The sequence below is a fragment of the Lissotriton vulgaris genome, chromosome 7 (genome assembly GCF_964263255.1).
Source record: "Lissotriton vulgaris chromosome 7, aLisVul1.2, whole genome shotgun sequence".
Taxonomy (NCBI): domain Eukaryota; kingdom Metazoa; phylum Chordata; class Amphibia; order Caudata; family Salamandridae; genus Lissotriton; species Lissotriton vulgaris.
The window spans coordinates 1108766479-1108793588 of NC_141695.1; the positions used below are offsets into that span (position 1 = coordinate 1108766479).

Sequence of the window (27110 nt, forward strand, 5' to 3'; positions counted from 1 at the left end):
TTTTTTCACTGAATGAATGAATGAATATATTCTTTATTCGGTTTTTGTCATGTTAAAAACCATAAAAGCATTTTTCATAAAATAGATTACATTTCACATTCTACATTGATACAAAATGCTGCTTCCTAAAATAAGTCGTAAAAAACATATTTGATAAAAGGAACAAACCGATTAAGTGTTGAGTTAAAAACATCATATTACATTACACGCTAGCTTCTGGGGGGACATTCATCTTATTAAACGCATGATTAAAGTTATCAGTTCACAATATCATCGAATAATTTTTATATTTTCAATCGATGGCGAAAGATGCATTTCAAGAACTTAACAATGTACCTTGATGACCACTCTTCACCCAGATATTGTATGGCTGACAGGGCCGGGAGGCATCTTCTGATGCCCATAAGTTTTAATAACGGGATTAGCCAAACCTTTCTATACTCCCTGTAATATTTACAAAAAAACAAAGTATGGATGGTTGTCTGGATTGAGATCTCATCACACGGGCATCGTGGTAAAACAGTGTCCCGGTTATTTCTTGTTGGAAATGCAACTAAACGGTGTAAAATATTTAATCTAAACCTGATTAAAAGAAATCTCTCAAAGGAGGTAAAATCATAAGTTAAATATGGCTGTATATTAAAAGTAGTTTGAACGGACATGCAGTGTTGGACAGATGGTTTAGAGGCTTCGTTAGCAGTCCGTAGTTCTTCAAGGTGGGTAAGGGACAACACTTGTAGTGCCTTCCTAGTTAATGACCGAATAGAGGTTGAAACCATTTAGTGTTTTACCAATCCTAGATCATTTAAAAAGGATTTTATGTACAATAACCAACCTAATATGCATGAGAGGTCTAGACCCATACAGTCTAAAATAATATGCTGTGTAAATGTATTTTGATCTGACGACCATATGCGGTGCAACAGAAGAAGGGGTTGTATTCTGGCTAAATCCGAGATGTAGGGAATCCCCAGTTCCATATGGCACGAGAAGGTAGATGCACTGTTGGGTAACATTAAAAGAAATCTCAAGAAAACATTCTCTGCCACTTGTAGATTATATGTATTTGCATAGCCCCACACTCCAGCCCCGTATAACGCTACAGATTGGCATTTGGCTTTATATATTTTTAAAAACTCCTCTGGTAGCCTCTTTCCCAGTTTTTTGAGAAATTTACAAGGGCCCTAGTAGTTCTCATGAGATGGCATTTTCTGGACTCAATAGCTGAGTTCCAGTTAAGTTTATGGTCTATGATAATTCCCAAATATGGGTATTGCGCCGTAGTTGCTATTTTCTCCTGATTTAAGAATATACCCTTTGTCCTTTTTTTCCCAGGACCAGCTGTCATGACAAAAGTTTTTTTAATATTAAATCGTAAATCCAGCTTACCCATAAATTCGGAATATCTATTTAGGGCCTTCTGTAACTCTAAGGGGGTGTGGGCCAATATCACGGCGTCATCCGCATAGAGTAGAGCAGGAATCAGACGATTTTTCATTAGCGGAAGGTCCTGGCTCCCATTCAACATAGCCCTCTCCAGGCCATTGGTGTAAAGCGTAAAAAGGAAGGGAGCCAGGACGCAGCCTTGTCTGACTCCTCTCTCGACCCCAAACTACGCAGATAGCTCGCCCTTAACCCCAAACCTTACCCTTACTGAAGCATTGGAATATAATTCACGGAGGAAGTTTACCAAAGGTATGTCCACCCCCATGTACAGTAGCACGGACCAGAGTTTTTTATGGCAAACACAGTTAAAGGCTGAAAGGCTGCTGATAGGTCTACATATACCATGTAAATGCTGCCTGCCTTTGCACATACGTATTTCCCTAATAACATTGTAAGGTTTAGGGCTTGTTCAACTGTCCCTAGGCCCTCCCGGAACCCGAACTGGATATCCGAGAGGATCCTGCCATCGTCCGTCCATCCCTGGAGGCGTTCTAAAATAATTCTGCCCGCCACTTTGCCCAAGGAATCCAGCAATGAGATCGGTCGATAGCAGGAAACCTCCTGACGCTCCCCCTTTTTAAAAATAGGGACCATAATAGATTCGGACCATGAGTCCATTAGTCCCACCTCACACGCTGCTTTAAGTACCCTCATCAAAATTTGAGCCCAGAGATCTAAGTTCGATTTGAATAAATCTATTGGGACCCCGTCGGGGCCAGGAGCCTTACCATTTTTGCTGGCTTTTAATGCCTGTACAACGTCGTTAATAGTGATCTCAATTTTTAATGGGTAGGGATTTACTGGGGGAGCAGAAGTTGTGGAGTCATGCCTACCCTCATTTACTGGGCCTTTCTCAAAAATCTTTGAGAAGTGCTCTACCCATGCCACTTCATCGATGGCCACCTCAATGGTGGGTGTATCTTTAAGATCAGATAAAAAAGGGGATTTGATCACGGCCCAAAAGGCTGAGCTGTTTTTATGAATGCTGCTTTAGTGTAATTGATCCCATAGGGCCTGTTTCAATTATGCTTTCCTATCCTTTATAGCTATATTATATTCCCTCCTCAGCGTTGTTATTTCCTGAGGTACTCTGTTTGGTTTTTGCAGAGCTTTTTTTAGTCTGGAAAGCGCTAATGTGCATCTATGGTTAAACCATCCTACTTTTTTCAACCAGGGTTTTTTTAATTTTACGAAAAGTACATCATTGATTGTTTTTAAAACCTCCCTAAAGTTGCTTAATACTTCCTCATCTGATATGGACAGGTCTAAGCATTTAAGGATGGAAGGATAGACCACTTTTATGACTCTCATGGTGATTTCTGGGGAATCAACTTTCTCCCATTTTAGAGAATATCCATTTAATCTGTCCAAATGTAGTGTATTTTGCCTCAATGCACTAACTATGCTTTGAGTGCGGTATTCGTGACGTGGATTAAATGTTATACCAAGAGCGCAGTGGTCACTTAAGGCATTAATGAATGTTTCGAACCCAGTAGCACGGTTACCCACTGTGTTTGATATTAAAATAAAATCAATGGTAGTATACCTATCCCTCCCAATAAATGTTGCATCTGGCAGCTGGGTTGCAGGGTTTTTTTAATTGCGATTTGAAGATCCAAATCGAGAAGAGTTTCATTTAAAATAGTTCCCACAGTTGAGTGGGAAAAGTGAATAATGGGATCCTCATATTCGTCAGTTAACCCACACAAATTCCAATGACTATGTTGGCAAAGATGCTGGTTAAAATCACCTCCCCAAATAATGGTGGCTCCTTCAGCCGATTCCCTTGTTAATACCGATAGCTGGAGTCGTAGCTGTCACAATACCGGCAGTAGTTCTCCTTCTGGTAAATTGTTATAAAAAATTGCCAGGAGAACGGTCTCCCTTTTACCAAAACGGATACTTAGTATTTGGAAATTTGCCTCTAAGGCCACAGTAGTTATTTGCACCCCCCTATCATATTTGAAATAAAAATACTCAGACCCCCTTTCGCCCTCCCACATGCTACATGTAATGCGGGTGAGAAATAAGTTTTGTAACCTTCCAAATGTATTACACTGGTGGTCCATGTCTCTTGGAGACATATTATATTAAAATTACGGAAAGAATCCAGCCCGGTACCATTTTCTACCTTTGGGCACAATCCAGCTATATTCCAATAAAGGAACATGATCGGCGCACCTACTGTAACTGGGTTATTTTCCACTAACACTTTGGCATGCTCTACTAGTGGAACTTCCGTCTTTTCAAGGGACACGGTAGTTCCCCCCTCATTTATAGATGGAAACATTTCTAATAGCCTGTCATCTTTGCTAGTTAGTTCAGTGCTAGCTGACACTTCTTCAATATGATTTAATGCTGCTGACTGTATGCCGATATCCGCTAATGTGGACTGTTTACCTTTAAAGCTAGCCTTTTTGGTTACTAGAGTTACTGATTGTTTTAGTTCATAGTACTCCCCAGAGGCCTGGTTGGAGAGTTAATCAACTCCTTCCAACCCAGAAAGCATGGAGAAGCGATTAAAAGTTGGAACGTAAAACCCAAGGGTTTCACTGTTACAGCCATATAAGGCGCAAACTCATGGGGGGTTTACCAGCAGGGATTGGGGGTTAAAACTAACTAAGGTCCCGTGTCGAGATTTCACCCCCCCCTGCACAGTGTACCAATCCCCCATATGTCTGGTTACTCTGCGATCCCTAAAATTTATAATGATGAGATCCCCCCTTATGTCCTTCGGTCTATGACCCACCCACCCAATTCTTCTTATATGGAGAAGTTCGCCATTGATGTTTGCGGGAAGTGGCCTGTTGCGACTTAGCCAATATATTACTTTGTTTTTGAGCTCTTGGTGGCCCTCAGTCTTCCCAGTCTCTAGTTCCGGGACACCCGTTAATATCACCACATAAGGTGCCGCCTCTGGTGACAGGTCGATTATTTGCTGATTTCCCCTTCGGCAATTAGTAGGCGAAGGGATCCTGGGTGCGGTTGGATGAGATTTATCGGGTTGTCTAGCCTGCCTGATCCCTCTTTCTCCCCTGGAAGTAGTGTGACCCTTATCTGCCACCAAGGGGGTCTCGGAATATCCTCTGATACTACTAGTGGGTCATTGCTTTGTCACCTCGTAACGGCAGGGAAGACGTATTACATATTGGTTGAATTGTTCTTGTGTTTATGAGTTCCCTGGTCAAATCTGTGTTAGTAGACTGGAGGAGATCCAAGTACTGCTGGTGAGTGGGGCTGACCTGGGGAGCAATAGTGAGGCACTTGTCTGGTGTCTGGTTACCAGAGCGGCCCAGTGGGAACAGTGGGCCGCTCCAACGTGGGTGCCATATCTTTCTTTTGAGTCCTAGAGTGGGCTCATATTGGTAACAGCGGCGCCGCAGTTGTGGGCTGCTGCAACATTTGTGGGGCCCTTTTTGAATTCCAGGAGCCCGCAAGGGGGCTCCACCCTATGCAATCGTTGGCAGTGACTCTTGGGCTCATCCCAGCTTCTCCGCAGAGGCGGCCAGCTGCGACGTGGTGGGTGACAATTCTTTCAGAGTCCCAGAGTGGGGATCCAACTCGCACTGTTAGCGCCCGCTTCTTTTGAGTCCCAGAGGGGGGAGTTCACCAAGGTCACAACTGCACCGCCGGAGCGGACAGCTGCGACGTTGTGGGCACTGGTCTGACCTTCTGACTCGGTGTTATGTCCCCTGCTAAGATGACTTATGGTTAATACATCTCAGCCTCATGGTGATGCTAACGCATATGATTATGTCTAGCGCAGGATGTGACTTATGGTCATGGCTTTTGCTGCATCCCAGATGAACGCTCCTCCCCCCTCCGCTACTTAATGGTGGCCGCTTTGTGTTTGCGCTGCAGATCCGTGCTGCTTGTGTGACAAAGGCGCACTTAAGGCAAGCCCGTCTGCGTCCGTCCATGTCCCGACCACAACCAGCGCCAGGAACCTCGATCTTGAGCCAGCCAAAGCTACTGCTCAGTCACCCTCTACGCACTCAACCACGGAAAACTCAGAGACTGACAACAGACCTCTGCGATAAGACCTGAACCTACTTCCACGTCAAGATCAAAAATACTCCACAACAACTTTGCTGACCATCCACCAGATGACACAGCCACCCCCACCCACCACCCCAACACACCAGCCAGCCCACCATCTCAACCTGGATGGCAGTCACAGCCGAATACACCACCTCGACCTTGAAACGCATCCACTCGGGGGCCCCCACGACCCCTGCTCTCCTCACAATTACCACAGCACCGAGATCACCCTATTCGCCACCACAGACAACATCCACACCCTCCTGGACCAAGGCCACTCCACAGCCCTCATCCTACTCAAACTTTCAGTGGCCTTCGACACCATCTCCCACCGCACACTAGTCGCCAGACTACATGATGCCCCACCAATGCCCCAGGTAACGGGCAGCAACAAAGCCCTCGTCAATGTTCTCCTCTTAGTTGGAGCAGCGACGTGGCACCCGCGAAGCTGGTGGGGATAGCAGTGGTGGTGAGAGTTCCCAAAACGACAGGTAAAACAAAGCACTCCCCCCTCCTTTCGAATAGGGCACCCAATGAATGGTTCAGTTACAGAGACTAAATGCGTGTGGGAGCTTGTGGCGGGGCTGGCGGCAGAACGCTGGAGCAGGAGTTGACAATCAGCGCAGGGACTCGTGGAACATCGAGTCCCTGCTGGCATCCAATGTGTACTCCTCCTCCTCTCTGCACCAATGCCCCAGGTAACGGGCAGCAACAAAGCCCTCGTCAATGTTCTCCTCTTAGTTGGAGCAGAGACGCGGCACCCGCGAAGCGGGTGCGGCTAGCAGTGGTGGTGATAGTTCCCAAAACGACAGGTAAAACAAAGCACTCCTCACTCCTTTCGAATAGGGCACCCAATGAATAGTTTAGTTACAGAGACTAAATGCGTGTAGGAGCTTGTGGCGGGGCTGGCGGCAGAAAGCTGGAGCAGGAGTTGACAATCAGCGCAGGGACTCCTGGAACATCGAGTCCCTGCTGGCATCCAATGCGTACTCCTCCTCCTCTCTGCACCAATGCCCCAGGTAACGGGCAGCAACAAAGCCCTCGTCAATGTTCTCCTCTTAGTTGGAGCAGAGACGCGGCACCCGCGAAGCGGGTGCGGCTAGCAGTGGTGGTGATAGTTCCCAAAACGACAGGTAAAACAAAGCACTCCTCACTCCTTTCGAATAAGGCACCCAATGAATGGTTCAGTTAGAGAGACTAAATGCGTGTAGGAGCTTCTGGCGGGGCTGGCGGCAGAAAGCTGGAGCAGGAGTTGACAATCAGCGCAGGGACTCCTGGAACATCGAGTCCCTGCTGGCATCCAATGCGTACTCCTCCTCCTCTCTGCACCAATGCCCCAGGTAACGGGCAGCAACAAAGCCCTCGTCAATGTTCTCCTCTTAGTTGGAGCAGCGACGCGGCAGCCGCGAAGCGGGTGCGGCTAGCAGTGGTGGTGAGAGTTCCCAAAACGACAGGTAAAACAAAGCACTCCTCACTCCTTTCAAATAGGGCACCAAATGAATGGTTCAGTTACAGAGACTAAATGCGTGTGGGAGCCTGTGGCGGGGCTGGCGGCAGAAAGCTGGAGCAGGAGTTGACAATCAGCGCAGGGACTCCTGGAACATCGAGTCCCTGCTGGCATCCAATGCGTACTCCTCCTCCTCTCTGCACCAATGCCCCAGGTAACAGGCAGCAACAAAGCCCTCGTCAATGTTTTCCTCTTAGTTGGAGCAGCGACGCGGCACCTGCGAAGCGGATGTGGCTAGCAGTGGTGGTGAGAGCTCCCAAAACGACAGGTAAAACAAAGCACTCCTCACTCCTTTCGAATAGGGCACCCAATGAATGGTTCAGTTACAGAGACTAAATGCGTGTGGGAGCCTGTGGCGGGGGTGGAGGCAGAATGCTGGAGCAGGTGTTGACAATCAGCGCAGGGACTCCTTGAACATCAAGTCCCTGCTGGCATCCAATGCCTACTCCTCCTCCTCTCTGCACCAATGCCCCAAGTAACGGGCAGCAAGAAAGCCCTCATCAATGTTCTCCTCTTAGTTGGAGCAGCGACGCGGCACCCGCGAAGTGGGTGCAGCTAGCAGTGGTGGTGAGAGTTCCCAAAACGACAGGTAAAACAAAGCACTCCTCACTTCTTTCGAATAGGGCACCCAATGAATGGTTCAGTTACAGAGACTAAATGCGTGTGGGAACCTGTGGCGGGGTTTGCGGCAGAATGCTGGAGCAGGTGTTGACAATCAGCGCAGCGACTCCTGGAACATCTAGTCCCTGCTGGCATCCAATAGCATCCAATGCGTACTCCTCCTCCTCTCTGCACCAATGCCCCAGGTAACGGGCAGGAACAAAGCCCTTGTCAATGTTCTCCTCTTAGTTGGAGCAGCGACGCGGCACGGGTGCGGCTAGCAGTGTTGGTGAGAGTTCCTAAAACGACAGGTAAAACAAAGCACTCCTCACTCCTTTCGAATAGGGCCTTTTTTAATTGGTTTTACCCTGTTTGCTGTTTCTTGCACTTTCTCGCCGCTGCTGCCCCCACAGACCCTCCCTGTGTGTTTCCACTCCCTCCTCCCAGCTGCTCTCCCTCCCTCTCACTCTCCCCCTACTTAATGGCGGGTGCTGCATGGCCACGCGGTTGACAAAGGCAAGCCTGTCTGCGCCCATCCCCGACTACTGCCAACTGTCAATGCCGAACACCACCCAAGGCCAGTTCTCCTGTCTACACTGCCGCCGCACCTTCATCCACCTCCGAACCCCTACAGCTATGACCATCCCACCGGATGCCAGCATGCACAAACCCCTGAGCTGCGTCCTCCTCAACGTACGTTCCGTACATAAACACGCAGTGGAAATCTGGGACCTCCTCATCACCCTCTCCCCCAACGTCGCCATCGTCACAGAGACCTGGACCAACAGCCACTGGAAACGAGCAGAAGTCAACAACCAGCTCACAAAAGTTATAGAATCCACTCGATCCTCAACCCTTCTCAATTCTGTCTCGGACAGAAATCACCTTGTGTGTGTTTAAATTGCTGCTATGAGTACTGGCCACTTGGCATTTTACATTTTAGTTGTTTTAACAGTTGTAGACATATTATTTTAGACGTTTTAACTTTTTACATGTAACCTTCAGGCGCTTTTAAGATTTAACTGCCATCTTTTTTGCATTCTGCTTTCCTTTCTTGTGAGGGGCTTGCCTTGCTTTCTCAGTGCGCCGCGGCGTAGCCGTTTGAAGCGGAGGGAAGTGAGGATTCTGTTCATTCTCTGCTCAGTCTCCTAAGACCTTCTTCCTGTCGCAGGGTGTAGGCTGCGCACTAGTCTATTTCTGATCCAGCCTATTTCAGGACATACCGGGTCGGACGCGCGCAGCAGGTAAACCACCGGCGCGCCAAAGGCAAGCCCGTCTGCGCCCGTCCCCGACAGTTTTGCACCTTCCACCCGGGATCCTGCCAATTTTCCTGTAAAACAGACTCACGTTTCTACTTATAGTAAGTAGAACTGCTAGGTCTTCAGCAACAGGGACTTCCTTGCTGCCAGCCTGTGGACCTGAAGGTCCTAGCCAAATCCCTGTCTTATGTTTGTCCCTCCTGCTACTCTTTTTTCTCTCAGGCAGGCATTGGCACTGCCTCCTTAGAGAGTCATGCTTCCTTTTCCTGTCTTCATGACCTCACATTTCTGGGTTTCGTCATTAATGCAAGATCCTTAATCAAGAATAGGATCGCTTTTAGGGACTTTGTATCGCTTCGTAAAGCTGATTGGATGTTTGTTACTGAGACGTGGGCAGGGATTGCTCTGGTCCTGATCTTCTGGATGTGATTCCCTCCGGATATGCCCTAGCTTGATTCGACAGGGTAGACTGAATGGGAGGGTGTCTAGGCATTCGTTATAAGAATGTGAATACCTTCTATGTGAATACCTGCTATACTGAGTCACTTACTATTTCTTCTGACCCGTTCTAGGCACTATATTTTTCAATAAAATGTTATCCAACTGAAAGTTTTACTGGTGTTTTGACCTACCGGCAACTCAGATTGAGGTCATCATTCAGCCAGGGTTTTAGCAATCTTCTTGAACCGTACCTAGTAAGACCCAACCTTACCCTGCTGGGCGATTTCAATTTCCATCTGGTTAAAGCTCTATGTAAAGGCACCCCAAACCTTCTTGGAAACCCTGGGTTGCTGTGGCGTGTCACAGCTGGTTATGAGCCCCACCCATGTGGCAGGACATATATTAGATAGCATATTTTCTAAAAACCAACAGATTAAGGTAGGAGAGCTGATACCTCTCTCATAGTCAGACCATTATGCCATTCCTTTTAATGTCCAGATTTTGGTACCAGGCACTGTTCCCGCTATTAATAAGACAATGGAGAAAAAGAGAAGTCTTAGCCTCATTAGCAAAGAGGCGCTTCTCAACACGTTAAAAAACTTTTGAGTCCCTGTGCACGCAGATGCTAATTCAGTGGCGGTTGATTTTTCGAATTGGCTGTTAGCAGCCATGGATAGTTTAGCGCCCATTAAGGAGCACTCTGCCATGGTTCTCCGACAGACTTAGAAAAATGAGGCAGTCTTGTCGCAAGCAGAAAAGGATATGGCATGCAGATCTTATCCCTGCGGGTAGAGAGCTACACAAACAACGCCTGAGGGAATAGAAAGTGGCCATTATTGAGGAAAAAGTATTATTTTACTCAAAGGCCACTGAATCCATTAAATCTCCTGGAGAGCTTTTTCATTTTATTAATTCCCTTGTTTCCCCTCCTGTATCGGACTTATGGAGACCTCTCAGGATCTCTGTGATAGAATGGCGGACTTCTTCTGCACTAAAATCATAGATATATACTCCTCAGTGGAAGTTGCTAATGCTAAAAGTGCCTGATTAGTCTCTTCTAATCCTCTCCACCTCTATTCCAACATCTCTGCAGCCACGGAGGAGATACCTAAGCTACTTACCTTTCCCCTCCTGTCTCGAGAATTTACGGACCATCTGTTAGGGGGAATTACATCTGGGTCCCCGATGGAGTCATGCCCTTTGAAGATCCTGAAAATAGGAAGGGAAGCTATTGTCCCGCACCTTACCGCAGTACTCAATTTCGCCATGTCAGTGGGGCAGTACCCCATCCCATGGAAGACTACTGTTGTTAAACCTCTTTTAAAAAAAACCTTCTCTGGACTCGGCGGAATTAAAAAAAAAACTATTGCCCAATTTCCCTGTTATCAGTTCTAGTCAAAATCTTGGAGAAACATTTGAATTCCCACCTCCGTTCCTATCCATGTGAGTACCAGCTGCTCGAGGGATTGCAGAATGGTTTTAGAGGTAATCACAGCACAGAGACAGCGCTAACCTCGGTACTCAATAATATTCGTGTTCAGGTTGATGCAGGACACACTACGCTGTTGCTTCTTCTTGATCTTACTGCAGCCTTTGATACCCTATCTCCTTTGAGACTGGTGGAACGGCTCAAGGACATAGGGATTGGGGGGATGGCCATCAAACTTCTAACCTCCTTCCTTAGTGATCAGACACAGATAGTGAAAATGGGGCAATTCCACTTGGCCCCCAACCAGCTGTTATGAGGAGTCCCACAAGGCTCCTCTTTGAGTTCGACCCTCTTTAACATTTATGTCGCCCCCCTGGAAAAGGTTGTAAGATTCTTTGGATTGGAGGTACTGTCCACACCGACGACATGCAAAATATGGTGTCTATTACTCACAGCGTTAGGCAATCTGCTACAACCTTTAAAAATTGTATGCAAGCCGTCTCCTCTTGGATGGTTGAAAACTATCTTAAACTTAAAGGGAAAAAAAAGAGGTCCTGATTTTTGGAAACCAACCGGACATCTGGTCAATCGATTGGTGGCCAGATGCGCTTGGTTGCTGACCTTGTCCTGTATCGCAGGGTAAAAAACTTAGGGGTTATGGTGGACAACTCTCTCTCCTTGCATCTGCAGATTAACAGAACGGTGTCCACCTGCTGTGGGATTATTAGGATCCTCAGGAAAATTTCCCATTTCCTTTCGTTTGCCTCCCGTAAACTGGCAGTGATTGCCTTAGTGATGTCCAGATGGGACTACTGTAATGCCTTTTATCTGGGCATTAACAAGGGCCTTGTCCATCGTCTGCAGCTGGTGCAGAATGCAGCATCCAGGCTGGTGATGGATCTTCCGAAATACCACTCAATCTCGGCTTCCCTCAGCAAGCTGCATTGGCTTCCTTTAAATCAAAGAATTGTGTTTAAAGCCCTATGCCTCACCCATAAGGCTTTTGTATGGTTTAGGCCCGGATACTATCAAAGGGTTGTTACAGCGCTACATTCCCACCAAGCAGCTTAGATCAGCTAGTAAAAATCTGCTGACAGTCCAAAGGTTCAAGAAGTCTTGATGGGAAGGCAGGGCGTTCTCCATTGTTGCTACCAGGGTATGGAAACTCCCTTCCTGGCAATCTCTCGGGACAGATGTCTCATTCTTTCTTCTGCGAGGCTCTGAAGAATTGCCTCTTCACAGAGATTTCTGTCTGAGCCTTACTGTATTTCTGTATGAGAGTCTCACCTGTACTGCCTAGACGCCCCTCTGCCAGGTTTGCGCTTTAGAAGTCTAATATTCATTCATGCATTCATTCCGCAGCAACCACAGCACAGAGACTGCCTTCCTAGCCACCACGGACAACAGCCTCCCTCTCCTTGACCAAGACCACACAGCATCTCTCATTCTCCTATACCTCTCAGTACCCTTCAACACCGTCTCCCACAGCGCAATAGCTGCCAGACTCCACTATGCCAGCATACAGGGAACTGCCTTAGACTGGATTAGCTCCTTCCTTGCCGGCCGACGTCAAAGAATCAGACTCCCACCCTTCTTCTCTGAACCCACAGAGATCAGATGCGGAGTTCCCCAAGGATCCTCCCTCAGCCCAACGCTCTTTAACATCTACATGCTCCCTCTCTCAACCATTGTCAGAAAACACTGACTCAGCATAGTATCCTAGGCCGATGACACCCAGCTCATCCTCTCCCTCACCAAGGAACCCAACATCACCAGACACAGTTTCCAGGAAGGGATGAAGGACGTTGCATCCTGGATAAGCAGCAGCTGCCTGAAGCTCAACTGAAATCCCACACATCTGCAGAGCCAGAACGGGAGGAAGATCCTTCTCCTACATTGCGGCCAAGACCTGGAACAAACTCTCCCCTCAGCATCAGACGAACTCCCACACTGCAAGCATTCAGGAAGAGCATCAAGACCTGGCTCTTCGGATGAGCTGGAGCTGCCCGAAATCCCCCCCCCCCCCCCAACGCCTTGAGACCCTCATGGGTGAGTAGTGCGCTCTACAAATCCCTGATTGATAGATGCTATTCCACCGGGAAAGAGAGTCTAGAAACTTCGTGCTATGATCCTTATCTTTCAGCCCTGGTTCTGGATTTTAGTGAGGATGACTCTAAGGTTGCTAGGACTGATGACCTCCAGTATACTGCTGGTTTAGCACACCAGGTGGTATACGTGGCCTTTAAAGTGGGATCTGAAGTGCCAGTGGTCCAATATCAAGGGGGGCTCAGAAACCACGTTTGGATTTAGGAAGGGACTGAAAAAGATCTGCAGTGGATTTTTCTGTTCCATGATTGGGTCAGAGGCAGACTCCTTGCCCTTACAAACACAGAGCTGATAATGGTGACTGTTGCATTGCTTCTGGGTGGGTTTGGCCACCTGAGTGAGGGGGAGATTAGAGGCTTTTGGTGTACTAACTACACATCAACCTTCTGAAACGGAGGGCCAACCACTTGCCATTAAAGCCTTCCTGAGTCCATCAAGGAGAGGCTGGTACAAGTGCTCCAGTATAACTGAGAAAAACAGATTTGGATGGGGTCAAGGACCCTGAGGCAGGATGCTTTGCGCTTCTGGAAAAGGCTGGGCCACCTAGTGTTTTTTCTGGTGGTGAATCACCTGGCAGATGCATTAAATGCCAGGGTGGAAGAGCTCAGCTGTAAAACTCAGGACTCCTGTATGCCTTTCTCCCGATAGCACCCCTGCTCCATGTTCTCAGGAAAATCAGGACAGACCGAACCAAAGTCATCCTAGTGGCTCCGGATTGGTACTGAGAGTATGGTATGCAGAACTTCTGGACTTGAGCATAATGTCCTTCAATCAGGCCACCCCTTCAAGAGGACCTGCTGTCACAGTAACAGGTGAGGATTCTTCATCCATGCATTCGTAGTCCTCATCTTCAGTAGGAGCTGCGGTGCGGGAAGAAGCAGGTAAGGAATGGGGGTAGAGAGACGGCAACTGGAGTTGGGGGGCAGGAGGCGGGATAACGGGGCAGTAACAGATGGCAGAGCTAAAGGACAAGGCAAAAGAAGGGTAACAGAAGTGAGAACGTGCACAGAGTACGAAGGAGAGCACAGAGTGTAACAATGAGCAAAGGGTGTCAAAAATGAGCGGAAAAGTGAAAAAGAGACCACTGTGTGAGAAAAATGTTTAAAGAATGCAAAAAAGAGCAAAGAATGAAAAAGAGCACAGAGTGAGGGAAAGGAGCAAAAAGTGCAAAATAGAGCAAAGAGTGAATGGAAGAAGCACAACGAGTGAGAGATAGATGATCAAGTTGCAGAGTGAAGAGGCGCAGAACAGCTAGAGAGCGAAAGTGAAGCTTGAGAAAAGTCAGGAGCCTCAGGATTCAGGTCTGTAAGAGTCTAGATCCGTTGGAGGACTGGTCCAAGATAAGTCCTTAGAGGTCAGGGACTGGGCACGGTTCTTTGACCTACCAGTTTTTAAGATATTTGCAGAGCTCTCATAATTAAAATCCATTCCAGCCTGCAACATGCACCACTATTGCTCTTCGGAGACCTCTACTACACTCTTACAATAGACAGGCAGTAGCTGGTTGTTTTTTTTAAAGGATAGGATATAAAGAGCCATCCTGAATTGCAACAGGTCTGTAGGGAAATCACTGGGCTAGCACCCACCCACTTATCCTAATCGAGGAACAAATGGTTCATACATACTAGTAAAATGCACCATTTTCTGAAGGTGGAACTCAAAATATTGCAATAATTTAAGGTTGTACCCAGAAAGGTTGAACCTCCCTAGGAGACTATGGTGTTTATCCTCCCCAAAAAACTAAAAAGAAACTGGTGTCATGGTTACGTGTTTTTTTGTGTAGTACAAGCTATCCAAAATTGGATAAAAACCATGGATGTTAAAAACCTGCCAACCCACTGTAATCTTGAGCATTAATACATTCTTAGTAATACTATAATAAAGAAAGGTCATATATTCACCTTTCTTCAGTCATTGCTTTTTGTTTAGCATTCTTCACACTTTAGATCAGCTCATAAGGCAGAATACCTTCAGTGGGAGACTAGGTTAGCCCCTTCAGTCATTGGTTTGTAGGCAATGTCCGTCACAGGTTCTGTCAGGTCATAGGGCAATTATCCAGTCTTTAGCTTGTCAAGCATAGTGGAGCAGTATTTTGCCTGTTGTCTGCCTACTTCTTAATCCAGAAAGGACAGCCACCTACATGCAAAAGAGTTGACATCAGTCTATGAACTTTGGTTCTACAAAGCCCTCCTCCTGAGCGCTTCACTGCTGCCCACAACAACCCTGTGTACTGCTGTACTCTGCCTTCCTGGTGAGCATTTCACTGCAGCTTCAAGTGACGCTCACTCCTGCTATACACCACCTTCCCTGTAAGTGAGGGAATCAGAGGTATTGGCTTCTGCTATGTCCCTCTCAATAGGATGTCTGTTCATTTCCTTTAAAAAAAGCTGAATGCTAGGAAGACACTCAGCAGGGGGATTTTTATCAAGAGGTTGTACAGTGCTCATGCATAGATTTTTGTGATCTTGACAATGCTGTGCCTTCTGTATCACCCACAATATCACTGATGTTACCACCACAACCATAAGCACCACCACCATTACACCAATACCAGTACCATTACTACCACAAATACTAGACCTGTTGTTATGATATTGAGGCAAGGTACACCTTAGAATATCTTCAAGTAGATTTATTCTTCAGAGAAAGAACCTAAACAGCTTCTTGCTAGACACAGCTGGACCAACTGCCAATGATGCGACAGATGTGACATCACATCAGAATCTCTAGAGCATCATAGAGATGTACCATTCTAGACAGTAAAACATGTGTACAATTCAATACAGCATAACATGGAAATATAACACATCTCCCCCCTTTACAGTAAAACAAATAAAATAAAATGAAAAGGATCATAACCAAAATAAAACTATAGCTCATAAAACATAGAGTCAAGAAACATAATCACTCAGATACGCAGGTAACCTTCTTTCACTAGCACCCCTCAAAACACGTGAAACATCAGACCCATCTCCCTCCCTTGCAGGCGTATCCTGTTCATCAGATCTAATTACTTCTTCAAAGGAGGAAGAATCAACCTCCTGTTCATCACAAAACTCTGCATCCTTCATCAACATCCATGGAGAACATTGCTCACAATCATACCTACCCTCCAAATTCTCCACATGTTTGCAATCTCCCCTTTGATATAACGCCACCCGCCTTAAATTCCAAACTTGACCATTAGTTAATCTTACCCAATTGCCACCCACAGTTTTCACCTAAAAAAGGTCCTCTAAACTTGTTTACAAAATTGCTATGTCCTCCAGGTTTCACTATTACCCAATCTTCAACATTAATGAACCGTTTGTCTTCTACACTCAACTTCTCACACTGTGAATCTCCCCCTCTTGGTTTTTTCCTCATCCAGGAGGGAAGTAACTTAGTGCCAGCCTCCCTTCCCCGCATCATTCCAGATGGACTTTTACCCAAGTCATTGTTCAATGTTGTGCGATACGCCCAAAAGCATTTCACTCACTGACTTAAGTACAGGCAGACCAGAACCATAAGCTAACTGCATGGTACCTTTAACTATACGGTTAATGCGCTCCACAAGTCTGTTTCCTTGTGGGTTGTATAACAAACAACAAGAATGCTTTATACCAACAGAATCTAAAAAACACTTCATTTCTGTTGAGGTTAGTTGCGTACCATTGTCAGTCAGTAGAACATCCGGAAATCCTTCCCTCTTAAAAATATCAGACAAGACAGCAATTGTAGCTTTGGTTGTAATACTACTCATAAAAGCAACCTCCACCCATTTTGATTTGGCATCCACCAAAACAACAGCATACCTCTCACTCTCTTTTAGAAATGAAAACGGCCCAATAAAGTCTAGACAAACCTTTTCCCAAACATTGTCAGCCACAGAGACATGCTGGGGCTCATTAGTAGATCCAATACCAACCCTCAACTTTTTCTCAGACTCCTTGCACGCCACACACTTTTCTAGCCATTCCTTCACCTGCGGATCCGTAGATGGCCACCAATAAAACTCTTCCAATCTCCTTATGGTCATTATTTGGCCCATATGACCTTCATGTGCTAAACTAATAAGTCTAGCACGCAAACCCTGCGGCGGTGCAAACTTATCATGACGCATAATCACACCATCATCGGTAACAGATAATTGATCCACAAACTTCAAAAAAGGTCGCACGCCAAGTGGAACAAAACTTTCTCTTCTGATATCACCCTTCATCATCCTACGAACACCAATCAAATGTTGCATCCTCTTCCATCTTCTCAATCCAAGTCTTCCTTCGGATAGCACCATCCAAACCCTCTAGCGCATCATCAACACTTGCCACAACCTCTTCCGTTGAAAAATCCGAAACCACTGCTTCCTTTACAATCAAATTCTTGCAACTTCACAGCCAGTCTTGCCTATCTACCTGAACAATTATTTACCCCCCCTGGACCCAATACCTTCAACAACGGTTTGTTATCCGTACGCAACCGAAAATGACTGCCCCACAAGAATACTCTAAAATGACTCGTAGCCCAAGCCACCGCCAAAGCCTCTCTCTCTATAACAGAGTAGTTACGTTCAGACTCAGACATGGAACGTGAAGCAAACACCACTGTCCTTTTCACTCCCCCACTCACTTGTGCCAAAACAGTCCCTATGCCCACAGCACTGGCATCCACAGTAATAATATTATGAAGTCCATTCTGAAAAGGAGTCAACACACCTGCATGAACTATTTTCTTTTTGATCAAGTCAAAAGCTGATTGTTGCATTTTTCCCCAATTAAATCTTCTACCCCTTCTCAAAAGCTCCCTCAAGGATTCTGTCTTATGTGAAAAATTCAGCACAAACTTTGAGTAATATTCTACTAAACCCATAAAGGATCTCAAAGAGTCTCTATCATGTGGCACACTTGCATTCACAATGGCACTAACCAGGTTTTCTTTTGGTCTTATCCCTTCTTCAGTAACCAAATGTCCCAAATACTCTACTTGTGGTGTTTTGAATTTGCCCTTTTCTCTCTTTAAAGTCAGGCCAGCCTTCGTAATTCTACCTAACAACTTTGCAAAGGCCTGATTATGTTTATAATCATCTTTGCCAAAAACCAGTATGTTGTCTTGAAACACGACAGCCTTATCAACACCTGCTAAAATCGAATTCATCAAACGCTGAAAAACACTCGCTGCGGAACACAATCCAAACGGGAGTCTACAAAACTGAAAAGTACCCTCCCCCGTGATAAATGAATTCAGGGATTTGGATTCAGCACTGAGTTCAACCTGGTGGTATGCACTCCGCATATCTAGTTTGCTGAAAACTTTTGCACCATCAAGCATCAAGATCAATTCATTAATGTTTGGCAAAGGGAACTTGTCAGTTATGACGTTTTCATTCAAGCTTCTCAAATCCACACAGAATCTGAGTGAGCCATCCTGTTTGCTCATGATAACGACCGGAGATAACCATTCAACAGCCTCCATTGGCTCAATCACTTTGTCATCCAAAAGCTGTTGAATGATTTCCTTTACCTTTGCCCTAGCTGCAATGGGAACCCTTCTAGCTGTATGCTCTTTTAATTTGATAACATGTTGATAATTTTAAATCTTTGCAGTCTAGGCTCATATACCCCACTGAATTTATCCAACAAATCGTTCAGACTATCAACGTTACATGCATTCACAGTCATGACAGGTATTTCCGCTGTGGGATCCACTTTAATTCCCAAGTCATATTGGTGTGACCAACCCAAAATTGGCGGTTCTTTTTCAGCCACATACATTTTCCCATGAGTTTCTCTCCCTCCAAACACTATCTTTGCATCCATGTAACCTACCACCTTAATATCATTCCCTTGATATGATTTCAGAACCACATCAGATCTAGATGATGAACCACTGTGCCATGTTTTATCATACGTATATTGTGGTATGACGGTATACAGTGATCCAGAATCAACCATCAAAGAAATCATCTTTCCATTTATCTCAAAATCAGCCTTTGGTCGTGTTCTTCTCCTCTCCAGACCCTCCACCTCCGCCACATCAATATCACCATTAACAACAACCCTGTAAGTGGATGTAGAATCATTCACACACGCATCTTTTTCATTTTGTTGTTTGCACATGCGTGCCAAATGTCCTTTTTTTCCACACTTCAAACAATCCTTCCCAACTGCATAGCACTGTTTTGAATCCGCCATATGATATGTGCTCCCACATCTTAGACAATGTTTTGCTGCAGTCTTCCCAGATGCTTTATTAAAGTTCCTCTGAAACTTGTTTTTATTATTAAAATAGTTTTGACTCTTGTTTCTAATGGCACAAACACTTTCAGAATCATCTTCCAAAGCTGCAACTTCTTTATCCTTGTTGCTGCTAGGACTTATTTTCATTTCCCTCGTGCATTTCTCCGATTCCTCAACCACCTTTGCAATAGCTATGGCATCTTTCAGTGTTGGATTGCTTGAGGCCCATAGTCTTTCCTGAGTTTTTTTGCAATAACACTGAACGATTAGCTGGTCACGAATCATCTCCTCTTGCATTGCACCAAATTGACATTTGGCTGAGAGTTCCCTCAATCTGGCTACAAAGTTATCATTACTTTCATTTTGTCGTTGAGGGTGTGTATAAAATGTATGTCTTCTCATGACCACATTAACATGCTTTGCAAACCTCTTTTCCAATTTCATCACTGCTTCCTTATAAACATCTTCAATGTTTCTCCTGCAGGAAGATAATTAAAAACATGTTGTCCTTCTTTTCCCAGACAACCCAAGAGTAAAGCTTTGTTCGTAGCAGCTGGAAATTCTGTACCATCTAAGGCCAATAGATAATTGTCAAAGCAATCTATCCAGTCTTCCCACTCAATAGGAGGCTCGCCTGGAGACATTAGAAAAGCTGGAGGAATTACGATGGCAGAGCTCACATCCATTTTTTTTCGCACTACAAATTACCTCCACACGATGGCAGCAAAGCTTAGATAATGCTTTCTTGGAAATGAACAATGCTGACCAACGAGAGAACAGTTTACAAATGATTCTGTCTTCTATGTTTACTACCTTGGAGACAGTAATGAGTGAACATGCAAGTGCTGCTGTACCCTAAATGTAAGTATTCAGCAACCTTTATTAGACAATTGTATTTTAATTAGTTACTCACTGCTCTCAGTAACCAGTTGCTGCTTAAACTGCTTAAACTGACATTACTTAACCAATGAACAATGACACAGCATCGTAATTTATTTAAACGTTTCACTCGAGGCCAAACATTTTTTTTTATATATATAATTTCGCGCTCCTCAAACAGTTTTTATTTATTTCCAAGCTCAAGCTTGAGCTTTTCTGCCTCCTCGCTACTCGTGCTGTGTTTATTTAAAATGACTCGGAAAAAAATGGTCACGAGCCTTTTCTTTCTACTTCACTGCTCGCACTTTGTTTACTCGGAAGACTGCTCCAGTTCGAGCTGTTCTTTCCGTTTAATCACCAGCCTGTGTTTCCTTGCGCTTTAGTGCTTGCACTGTGTTTACATTCAATTACGAGGCTTGAGCTCTTCCTCGCGCTTCACTGCTCGCGATGTGTTTACTTTTAAACATGCAGCAGATCAACAATTAACTCACTGCTCCTCGCAGATTTTTTACAACAGCATTCCTTCAGACAATTAAATTGCCCAAGCACATGACGACAGTTTATATCAATGTTATAGGTATGCCAATATTCACATTCATGCCTTCTACTTTCCAAACTATAATTTCCAATGTATGACCTTTGCTCTTTCTGCCGTTTTGCTTAAATACTTATGTCACAAAATTAGCGCTTTACTTTTGAAACACTATTCTGCATTCTCCATAAAGTTGTCCACACTTGAAGTTGAAGTACTGGGTTTTTAAGAACCCAGCGGTGCCAGGGGACACACCCAAAGACTTCGAGTTCTCCTGTCTCAGACTACAGAAACGCAGAGTCTTCTTGGTGACTTCAAAGATCAAATTTATTGGCTGGAGCCAGTAACAGATATCCTAGAAGTACAACACGGTGTATATTCTCAGGAGACTGCTCACTCTTACAAAGCCAGCCATCCCTTTTTATACAAAATATTACGCTTCAGGCAAACATTCCTTATTTACAGTAAACCAATCTCATGTGTATAATAAAAGCATTTTATGACAAGCCCACATTTCTTTGTCCAGCCCACCATCAATGACTTGGCAAAACCCAACACTCTTCATCAGATAGATGGTCGGACCCCTAATAAAAATGGGAACCTCCTCATCGTAAAGCAGGTCATAAAGCATGTAGCAGAGGCAGGTGTGTGTAAGATTAGTCAAAGTTGTGTGCAATAAACGGGTTGTGGTCTGTTGTGCTTCGATCTCAATCTTGATCGGCCACTGGGAGAGGAACTGGCCAAACAAGTTTGGCTCCGGGCAGTGGAGTCAGCTTGCCCAGGTCACACAGAAGTCAGCAAAGGTGTACGTGTCCTTAAGACTCGTTTTGGCCTTAGTCATTGGCCTATGTGAGGGCAACTACAAAATGGCTGCCGTACGTAAAATGGAACTCAAGGGTTCAGGACGGAAACTCTGATTTCAGGGTGATCACGTCACTCAAACATGACGAAAACACTTGTATAAAGTATATTTGTAATTCTCGGTCTATTGATACTAAAATCGTCATAATTCGACGATGTTTATGACAAGGGTCCAGAATTTCAGTACCACAAAGTGATTTATGAATTCCATCGCGCTTCCTTTGCGTCAAGCTTTTATTTTAACTAACTTGCTGATAATACACAGTGTTTGCATGTCCCAGGCAGCTAGCGTGCATTTAAAGTAATAAGCAAGTTGAATGGAAGCCATGACTTTCACAACACGACTTTCACCAGTCATTAAAATGCCGTGAGTGATTAATTCAAAGTCTCGCTTTTCTAGCGCAATACAAATTCTTAGTAGAATAAACAAAAACGAAGTTGATGTCTCTTACCAGGTGGCAGGTTACCTTAGGAGAAAAATAATCACAGTCTTGCACAAGTTTGTAGTTCAACTCTTAATTCTTTTTTTTTTTGGAAAACCTTTATTTACGACACAGTAGTACACAGCTATTCAGCCATACATCCCGGAGGCTAGGCAGCAAGTCATTATGCAGCATGAGTGGTGCACACAGTGTTGGAGGGGATGATTTATTAGGAGCAGGAGGGGCCAGGGGGACTCAGTGCAGCAGCTCCCAGAAGCCGCGCTGGGGAAACCGTGAGAGAGAACTAAGGGAAATAGGACAGTTTAATTTGCACCGGGGCAGTCCTGGACCTCTTGCTCTAAAACAGGAAAAAACATACATATGAGCTTTTGGAGACTGAAGCTTGGAGTTGTACAATTTATTTGAAGACACAGCTTCTAGAAATAATCAGTGATAGCATAAAAATCATATAGTACTTGGTCCTGTACCCAGCATTCTCCTGAAAGTCACATGAACCAGTTTAAGTTTACAAAGTACAGTCTAACATTTGCTAAGAGAGAGAGATTTTGCTTTAAGTACACCTATGAGCACTGAGGCAGATTAAAAACGGTTGTGCTTGTTCACATGGATGAATACTCACATTTGCTTATAAGTGTAATCCTGCAAGATACATTAGAATGCAGAGTACATGTTATTTATCATTAGGTACGTTCACAATGCTATATCAGTGAGATGTCCTAAGACCACGATATAAATGCTTAAATGTAGAGAACAAGTTAAAAAGTACATATGCAAATATAAAATGACTTATCTAAAAAAGCAGTTAAAACATAACACAAGTAAAATATTTACATGCACAAAAGTATGAACATTTGATCAAGGGCCCTTGGAGACAACCCTCGGTCTGAATACCTACAAACAGACGAGGAGTTGCCCGCTGATGTTCTTGCGGGGCTCCTTCGTATACTGTCCAAAACACATGAGACGATAATTACGTCATCCCACGCCACCACGTATCACATACCCGTCCATTGTCATTTACTGGCCTGCCTTGTACCTTTTCCCACCCGTAAGGTTAGGTATGGCCTTTTTCCTATCTTGCTTGACGTAGCTGTGGTGGGAACTTCCCTTATTCTATTCATGGCTTAGGTGGGGGACGTGGGGTATGTTGCAAGATTTATAGAGGAACTTGACTTCTACAGTGTGTGCGAAATATACAATGAGGTGGGGCCTGGTAGGGGTGCGGGTCCTTGCAGACAAGAGCAGCTGGGTGAATCTTGGGTCAGACTTGCTTTCTGCTTCTGCTTAAGCTAAGAGAAAATGGCAGTGCTCAGGGCAATGTAACTGAGGCCTGCAACTTCTAAACAGCAGCGCCTACACAGGGGTTATGTTGTGCAGGTGACAGGTGTGTCCTTGGATAGCTGTGCAGGTAAAAATTCTTACTCCAACATTCCCCCCTCAGGTTCGAAATTCGAACCTTATCAATCGTCTTTAAACACCATTCGAACTGCATACTTAGCTGGAGATGGGGGAAGTGGCCAGGGTGAGTCACAAAGAGGCTGTTCCTCTGAATCTTTGTCCTGCACTTTTCCTGAATCTGCATCTGTTTTCCCTAAATTATCACACATTGTCTCATAGGGACGCATCAAGTCCCCCTGTGATGAACGTGGTTGGACTCTATGCACCTGGGCCTGATATTGACTAATTACAGGAATGTCTGGCAATGGGCGGGAGTCAGGAATGGTCAACTCCACTATGCTCATCATTGTCGTCTCTCCATCATCTCCCTTAGCCCTACGAATTCCAGTATATGAACCTGAGCCTGCATAATTCATTCCTATCATTTTAGAACTACATTTCTTTACACAGTATATCAGTATCTGTGATCCAAAACACAACAATAACAGCACACAGAAAATTGGCATTAAAAATGTAAGCACTGCAGACAGCCATGAAGGCATCCAGTTCAAATCGAACCAGCCATTTAAGAGATCTGCTTCAGCACCTCCTTCCTCATGCATCTCTTTCCCCAAGTTGTCCAAATCCTCGATGGCCTTCGTGAGCGTTCCGTTGTCAGCATCGTTCGCTAAAATAAACGTGCAGCAGGATTTTCCCACCTTGGCGCACACACCACCATTCATTGCTGTTAGCTGGTCTAGAACATATCTGTGCTCTAGAACCATAAGTCGTAGAGGTCGAAGTTCTTCTTTCACGGCGTTGAACCCATCCCGGGTGTTGTTGACAAGCTGCATTAGTTCATATCTGGTCACTTGCAGCCAGCGAGCATTGGCTTTAGTCTGGAACATGGGGATAACTCCTCCAAAGAAAAGTTCGGCATCATTAAAGAGTCTGTAATCCTGAGGTATCTTATGAAAAGGGCCATCTGAGAAGTATTTCATTATTTCTCTCTTCCCATGATGAAGCAGGGTAACATCATCTGCCATTGGGTGTGTGTGGATGTGGGAAATGTTCGCTGCATGGACAACAAGATGTAGTTCATGCATTGTCACAATGGAACATAGTCCTTGCCAGTGGGGGGGCAGCTGCAGATAGATGTGTTCGCCGCATGCCCAATAGATGTCCATGAGACTAGAAGTACCGTGCTAGAGATCAAAATTAAACACTGTGTGACTGCAGTTTGTGTTTCGGCCCACAGACACTGTTCCGGTACCTAGGAAGCAAAGGAGAGGAGACTTAAGTTTGTATGCTCTTTTAGGTTTGTACTTTGTACCCTCATTGAGAGTATATCTTCTAGTTTCTTGTGCCCATATCTCAGCACATTCCCTCCCAATAGTCTCATTGGTATAATGCTTATGCTCCTGACCTTCAACCGGGCTACCTAAGGATGCTGCCTTGCATATTAAATCATGTGGTCCATTCCATCTGTTATTAAAATATATATTGGCCCTCAGGCGTAGAATGGGTCTCCACTGACAAGGGCATGCGTCATGGGTATGGTTAGTCTGTTGGTATTCGGGTGAGTGGCATTTTGATGGGGGTGTTGGGAAGGTGAAGTATCCTAATTTTCTAAACTGATACTCCCAGACCTGTATCATATTAGCAGGTACTCCCATTTCATGGTAAACTTCCATTCTCCTCTCAAATTCTACTGGGTCAGAAACAACAGTGAATGTAACATACTTGTTGTCCCAGTCTGAGACGTTTACAAATGCTGTATTAACTTTTGCTGACTGGAGCTGTATCTGACCATGTATGCGGCAAAGGAACAGGTGTAGGAGACATTTGGCAGTGGCCGGTGGAATCTCTTTTGGAATGAGCAGTTTGTCTGCACCTACAGCATGTGGAATGTATGAGCACACAAAGCAGTAATCATTCGTGGCTTTCCTCCCCACCTCCCTCATGTCTCTGTACCACATATTATCTAACAATGCATTATGGGTACCATCATTCTGTACTGACACACCAGGGCGCTGGGAGAAAAAATCAGGCATAGAGTGTTGTTCGAATGTGTACACAACTGTGTCCTGGAGATCACTAACCCAGTTTGATATTTGTTCTGTGTATTTCTCCTTACGTTGTGTGCGAGGGGTATATCTCCTTGGTGTTTTATTGCGACCCATTTTATACCTGACACTCCTTTTATGCTGACGGAAACGTCTAGGGACACCTTTCCCAGGGGCATTCACAGTGATATCAAGTACCCTGTCCCACTCGGTGTGGTCTACAGAGGGTGTGGAAGGTGTCGTGGGTACAGGGGTGGTGCAGCCATTGCTGGTGTATTCCTCATCTAGTATGTTACCAGGACTCGTTTTAGGCATGTGATATCCTACTGAGACGGTAGGCCTAACTTGGCTTGATATAGCCTTCTCTCTCTCTGCTTGTAATGCAAGCCAATGGAATATAGCCATTGAAGCAACGAACATAACAAAAAATAAAAATGCTAAAATACATATCTTTTTAATAGAGATCCTGGAGGGAGACGTCGGCCTGTTGCTGTTTCTTATCCCGTAGACTCTCATATGTTCTCCATAGTCTTTATCCTGGATCGTCAAGGGAAATAGAACGCCCTCCTTCCGATAAATGTTCAAGTCTCTGTTGGTGCCGGGTAGATCCTCACATGGTTCAAATGAACCCATGCTTTGCGTTCGGCAATTCGGACCGCAGTGGGTGAAGAGTCAATGACCAGGTATGGTCCCTCGTACTTAGGGTCTCTCCACTTCCGCACTTGCTTCTTTATGAAGATCTGTGTTCTAGGGCGGATAGGCAAAAGTTCATCGGAAATTGTGCTGTCCTTGCTGGTGCTGTCCTTTCTCTTTGTCTTGGATGTCTGAATGGAAAGAAACCTAGCAGCACGGGTTAGGGCACACAAATAATCAAATAATTCAGCTTTCACAATCTCAGAAGACGTTTCATTGTCTACTTTAGGTCTGGTGGAAGGAACAACCATATTCATTGATCTGCCAGTGACAAGCTGGTGAGGTGTGAGGTGATGATCAGAGCTAGGGCTGTTCCTGAGTGCAAACAAAGCAATTGGGAGGCAATAGAGCCATTTCTTTCCAATAGTGGCACTTATCTTGCTGATCTTGGCTTTGAGCAATCCGTTGAGGCGCTCACAAATACCATTGCTCTGTGGGTGATAGGCTGAAGTAAGTTTATGTTTTAGTCCTAACATGGTGGCTATTATCTCAAAGATGGAGTTTGAAAAATGCCCGCCATTGTCACTGCGGATAGATTCTGGTAATCCCCAGCGACATATGACCTCACGAAGTAGGAAGGTAGCTGCGGCCTTAGCGTCACAATGGACACATGGTCCAGCCTCAATCCATCGTGAGAAGGGACATACTACCACGATGAGGTATCGGTAGTTGTTACATCTGTCAAGCATGTCCACATAGTCAATGTGGAGTTCCCTGAAGGGTCCCTTAGGCCTTGGTATTGTTGAAGCAACTGTTTTCATAGCTGGGTTGGGTGAATACTGCTGACAGATAAGGCATTGATGGACAAAGAGTTGTATCTGCTCATGTGCATTGGGGATGAACCATTCTGCCTGCAGGTTAGAGGACATGATATCACGAGGGACATGTGTAGGAAGGTGCAGCTGGGTAAGTGCTATTTGCAAAAGAGCCTGTGGCATGACAGGCTTCCCTGTCATTGTCTGTCTGTAAATAAAATCTGAGGCATCCTGTTGTACTCCCCTCTTCTTCCATAACTCTTTTTCTTCAGCTTGGGCACTTTCTTGTATCTCTCTGAGGTGCAACTGTGCAATGATGTCAAACTGCTGTGTGTCATCAATTGTATATGGAAGTGTTGGGTCGGGTGTATCTGGGAGTGGTGACTTACTGGTGTCCTCAGCTGCGTTTTGCATATCTTCTTGCGCTATTGGGGGCGTATCTTTGGCAAGCAAGATGGGG

The 27110-nt window shown here is 45.1% G+C and overlaps 1 protein-coding gene across 1 annotated transcript; it reads right to left on the reverse strand.

Moving 5' to 3' along the window:
- Positions 1–23219: 23219 nt before the first annotated feature.
- On the reverse strand, positions 23220–25835 carry LOC147702987 (uncharacterized). The gene is given in 1 exon segment (XM_086929462.1): positions 23220–25835. A coding segment is annotated over 1 exon segment (2616 nt).
- Between the last annotated feature and the right edge of the window lie 1275 nt (positions 25836–27110).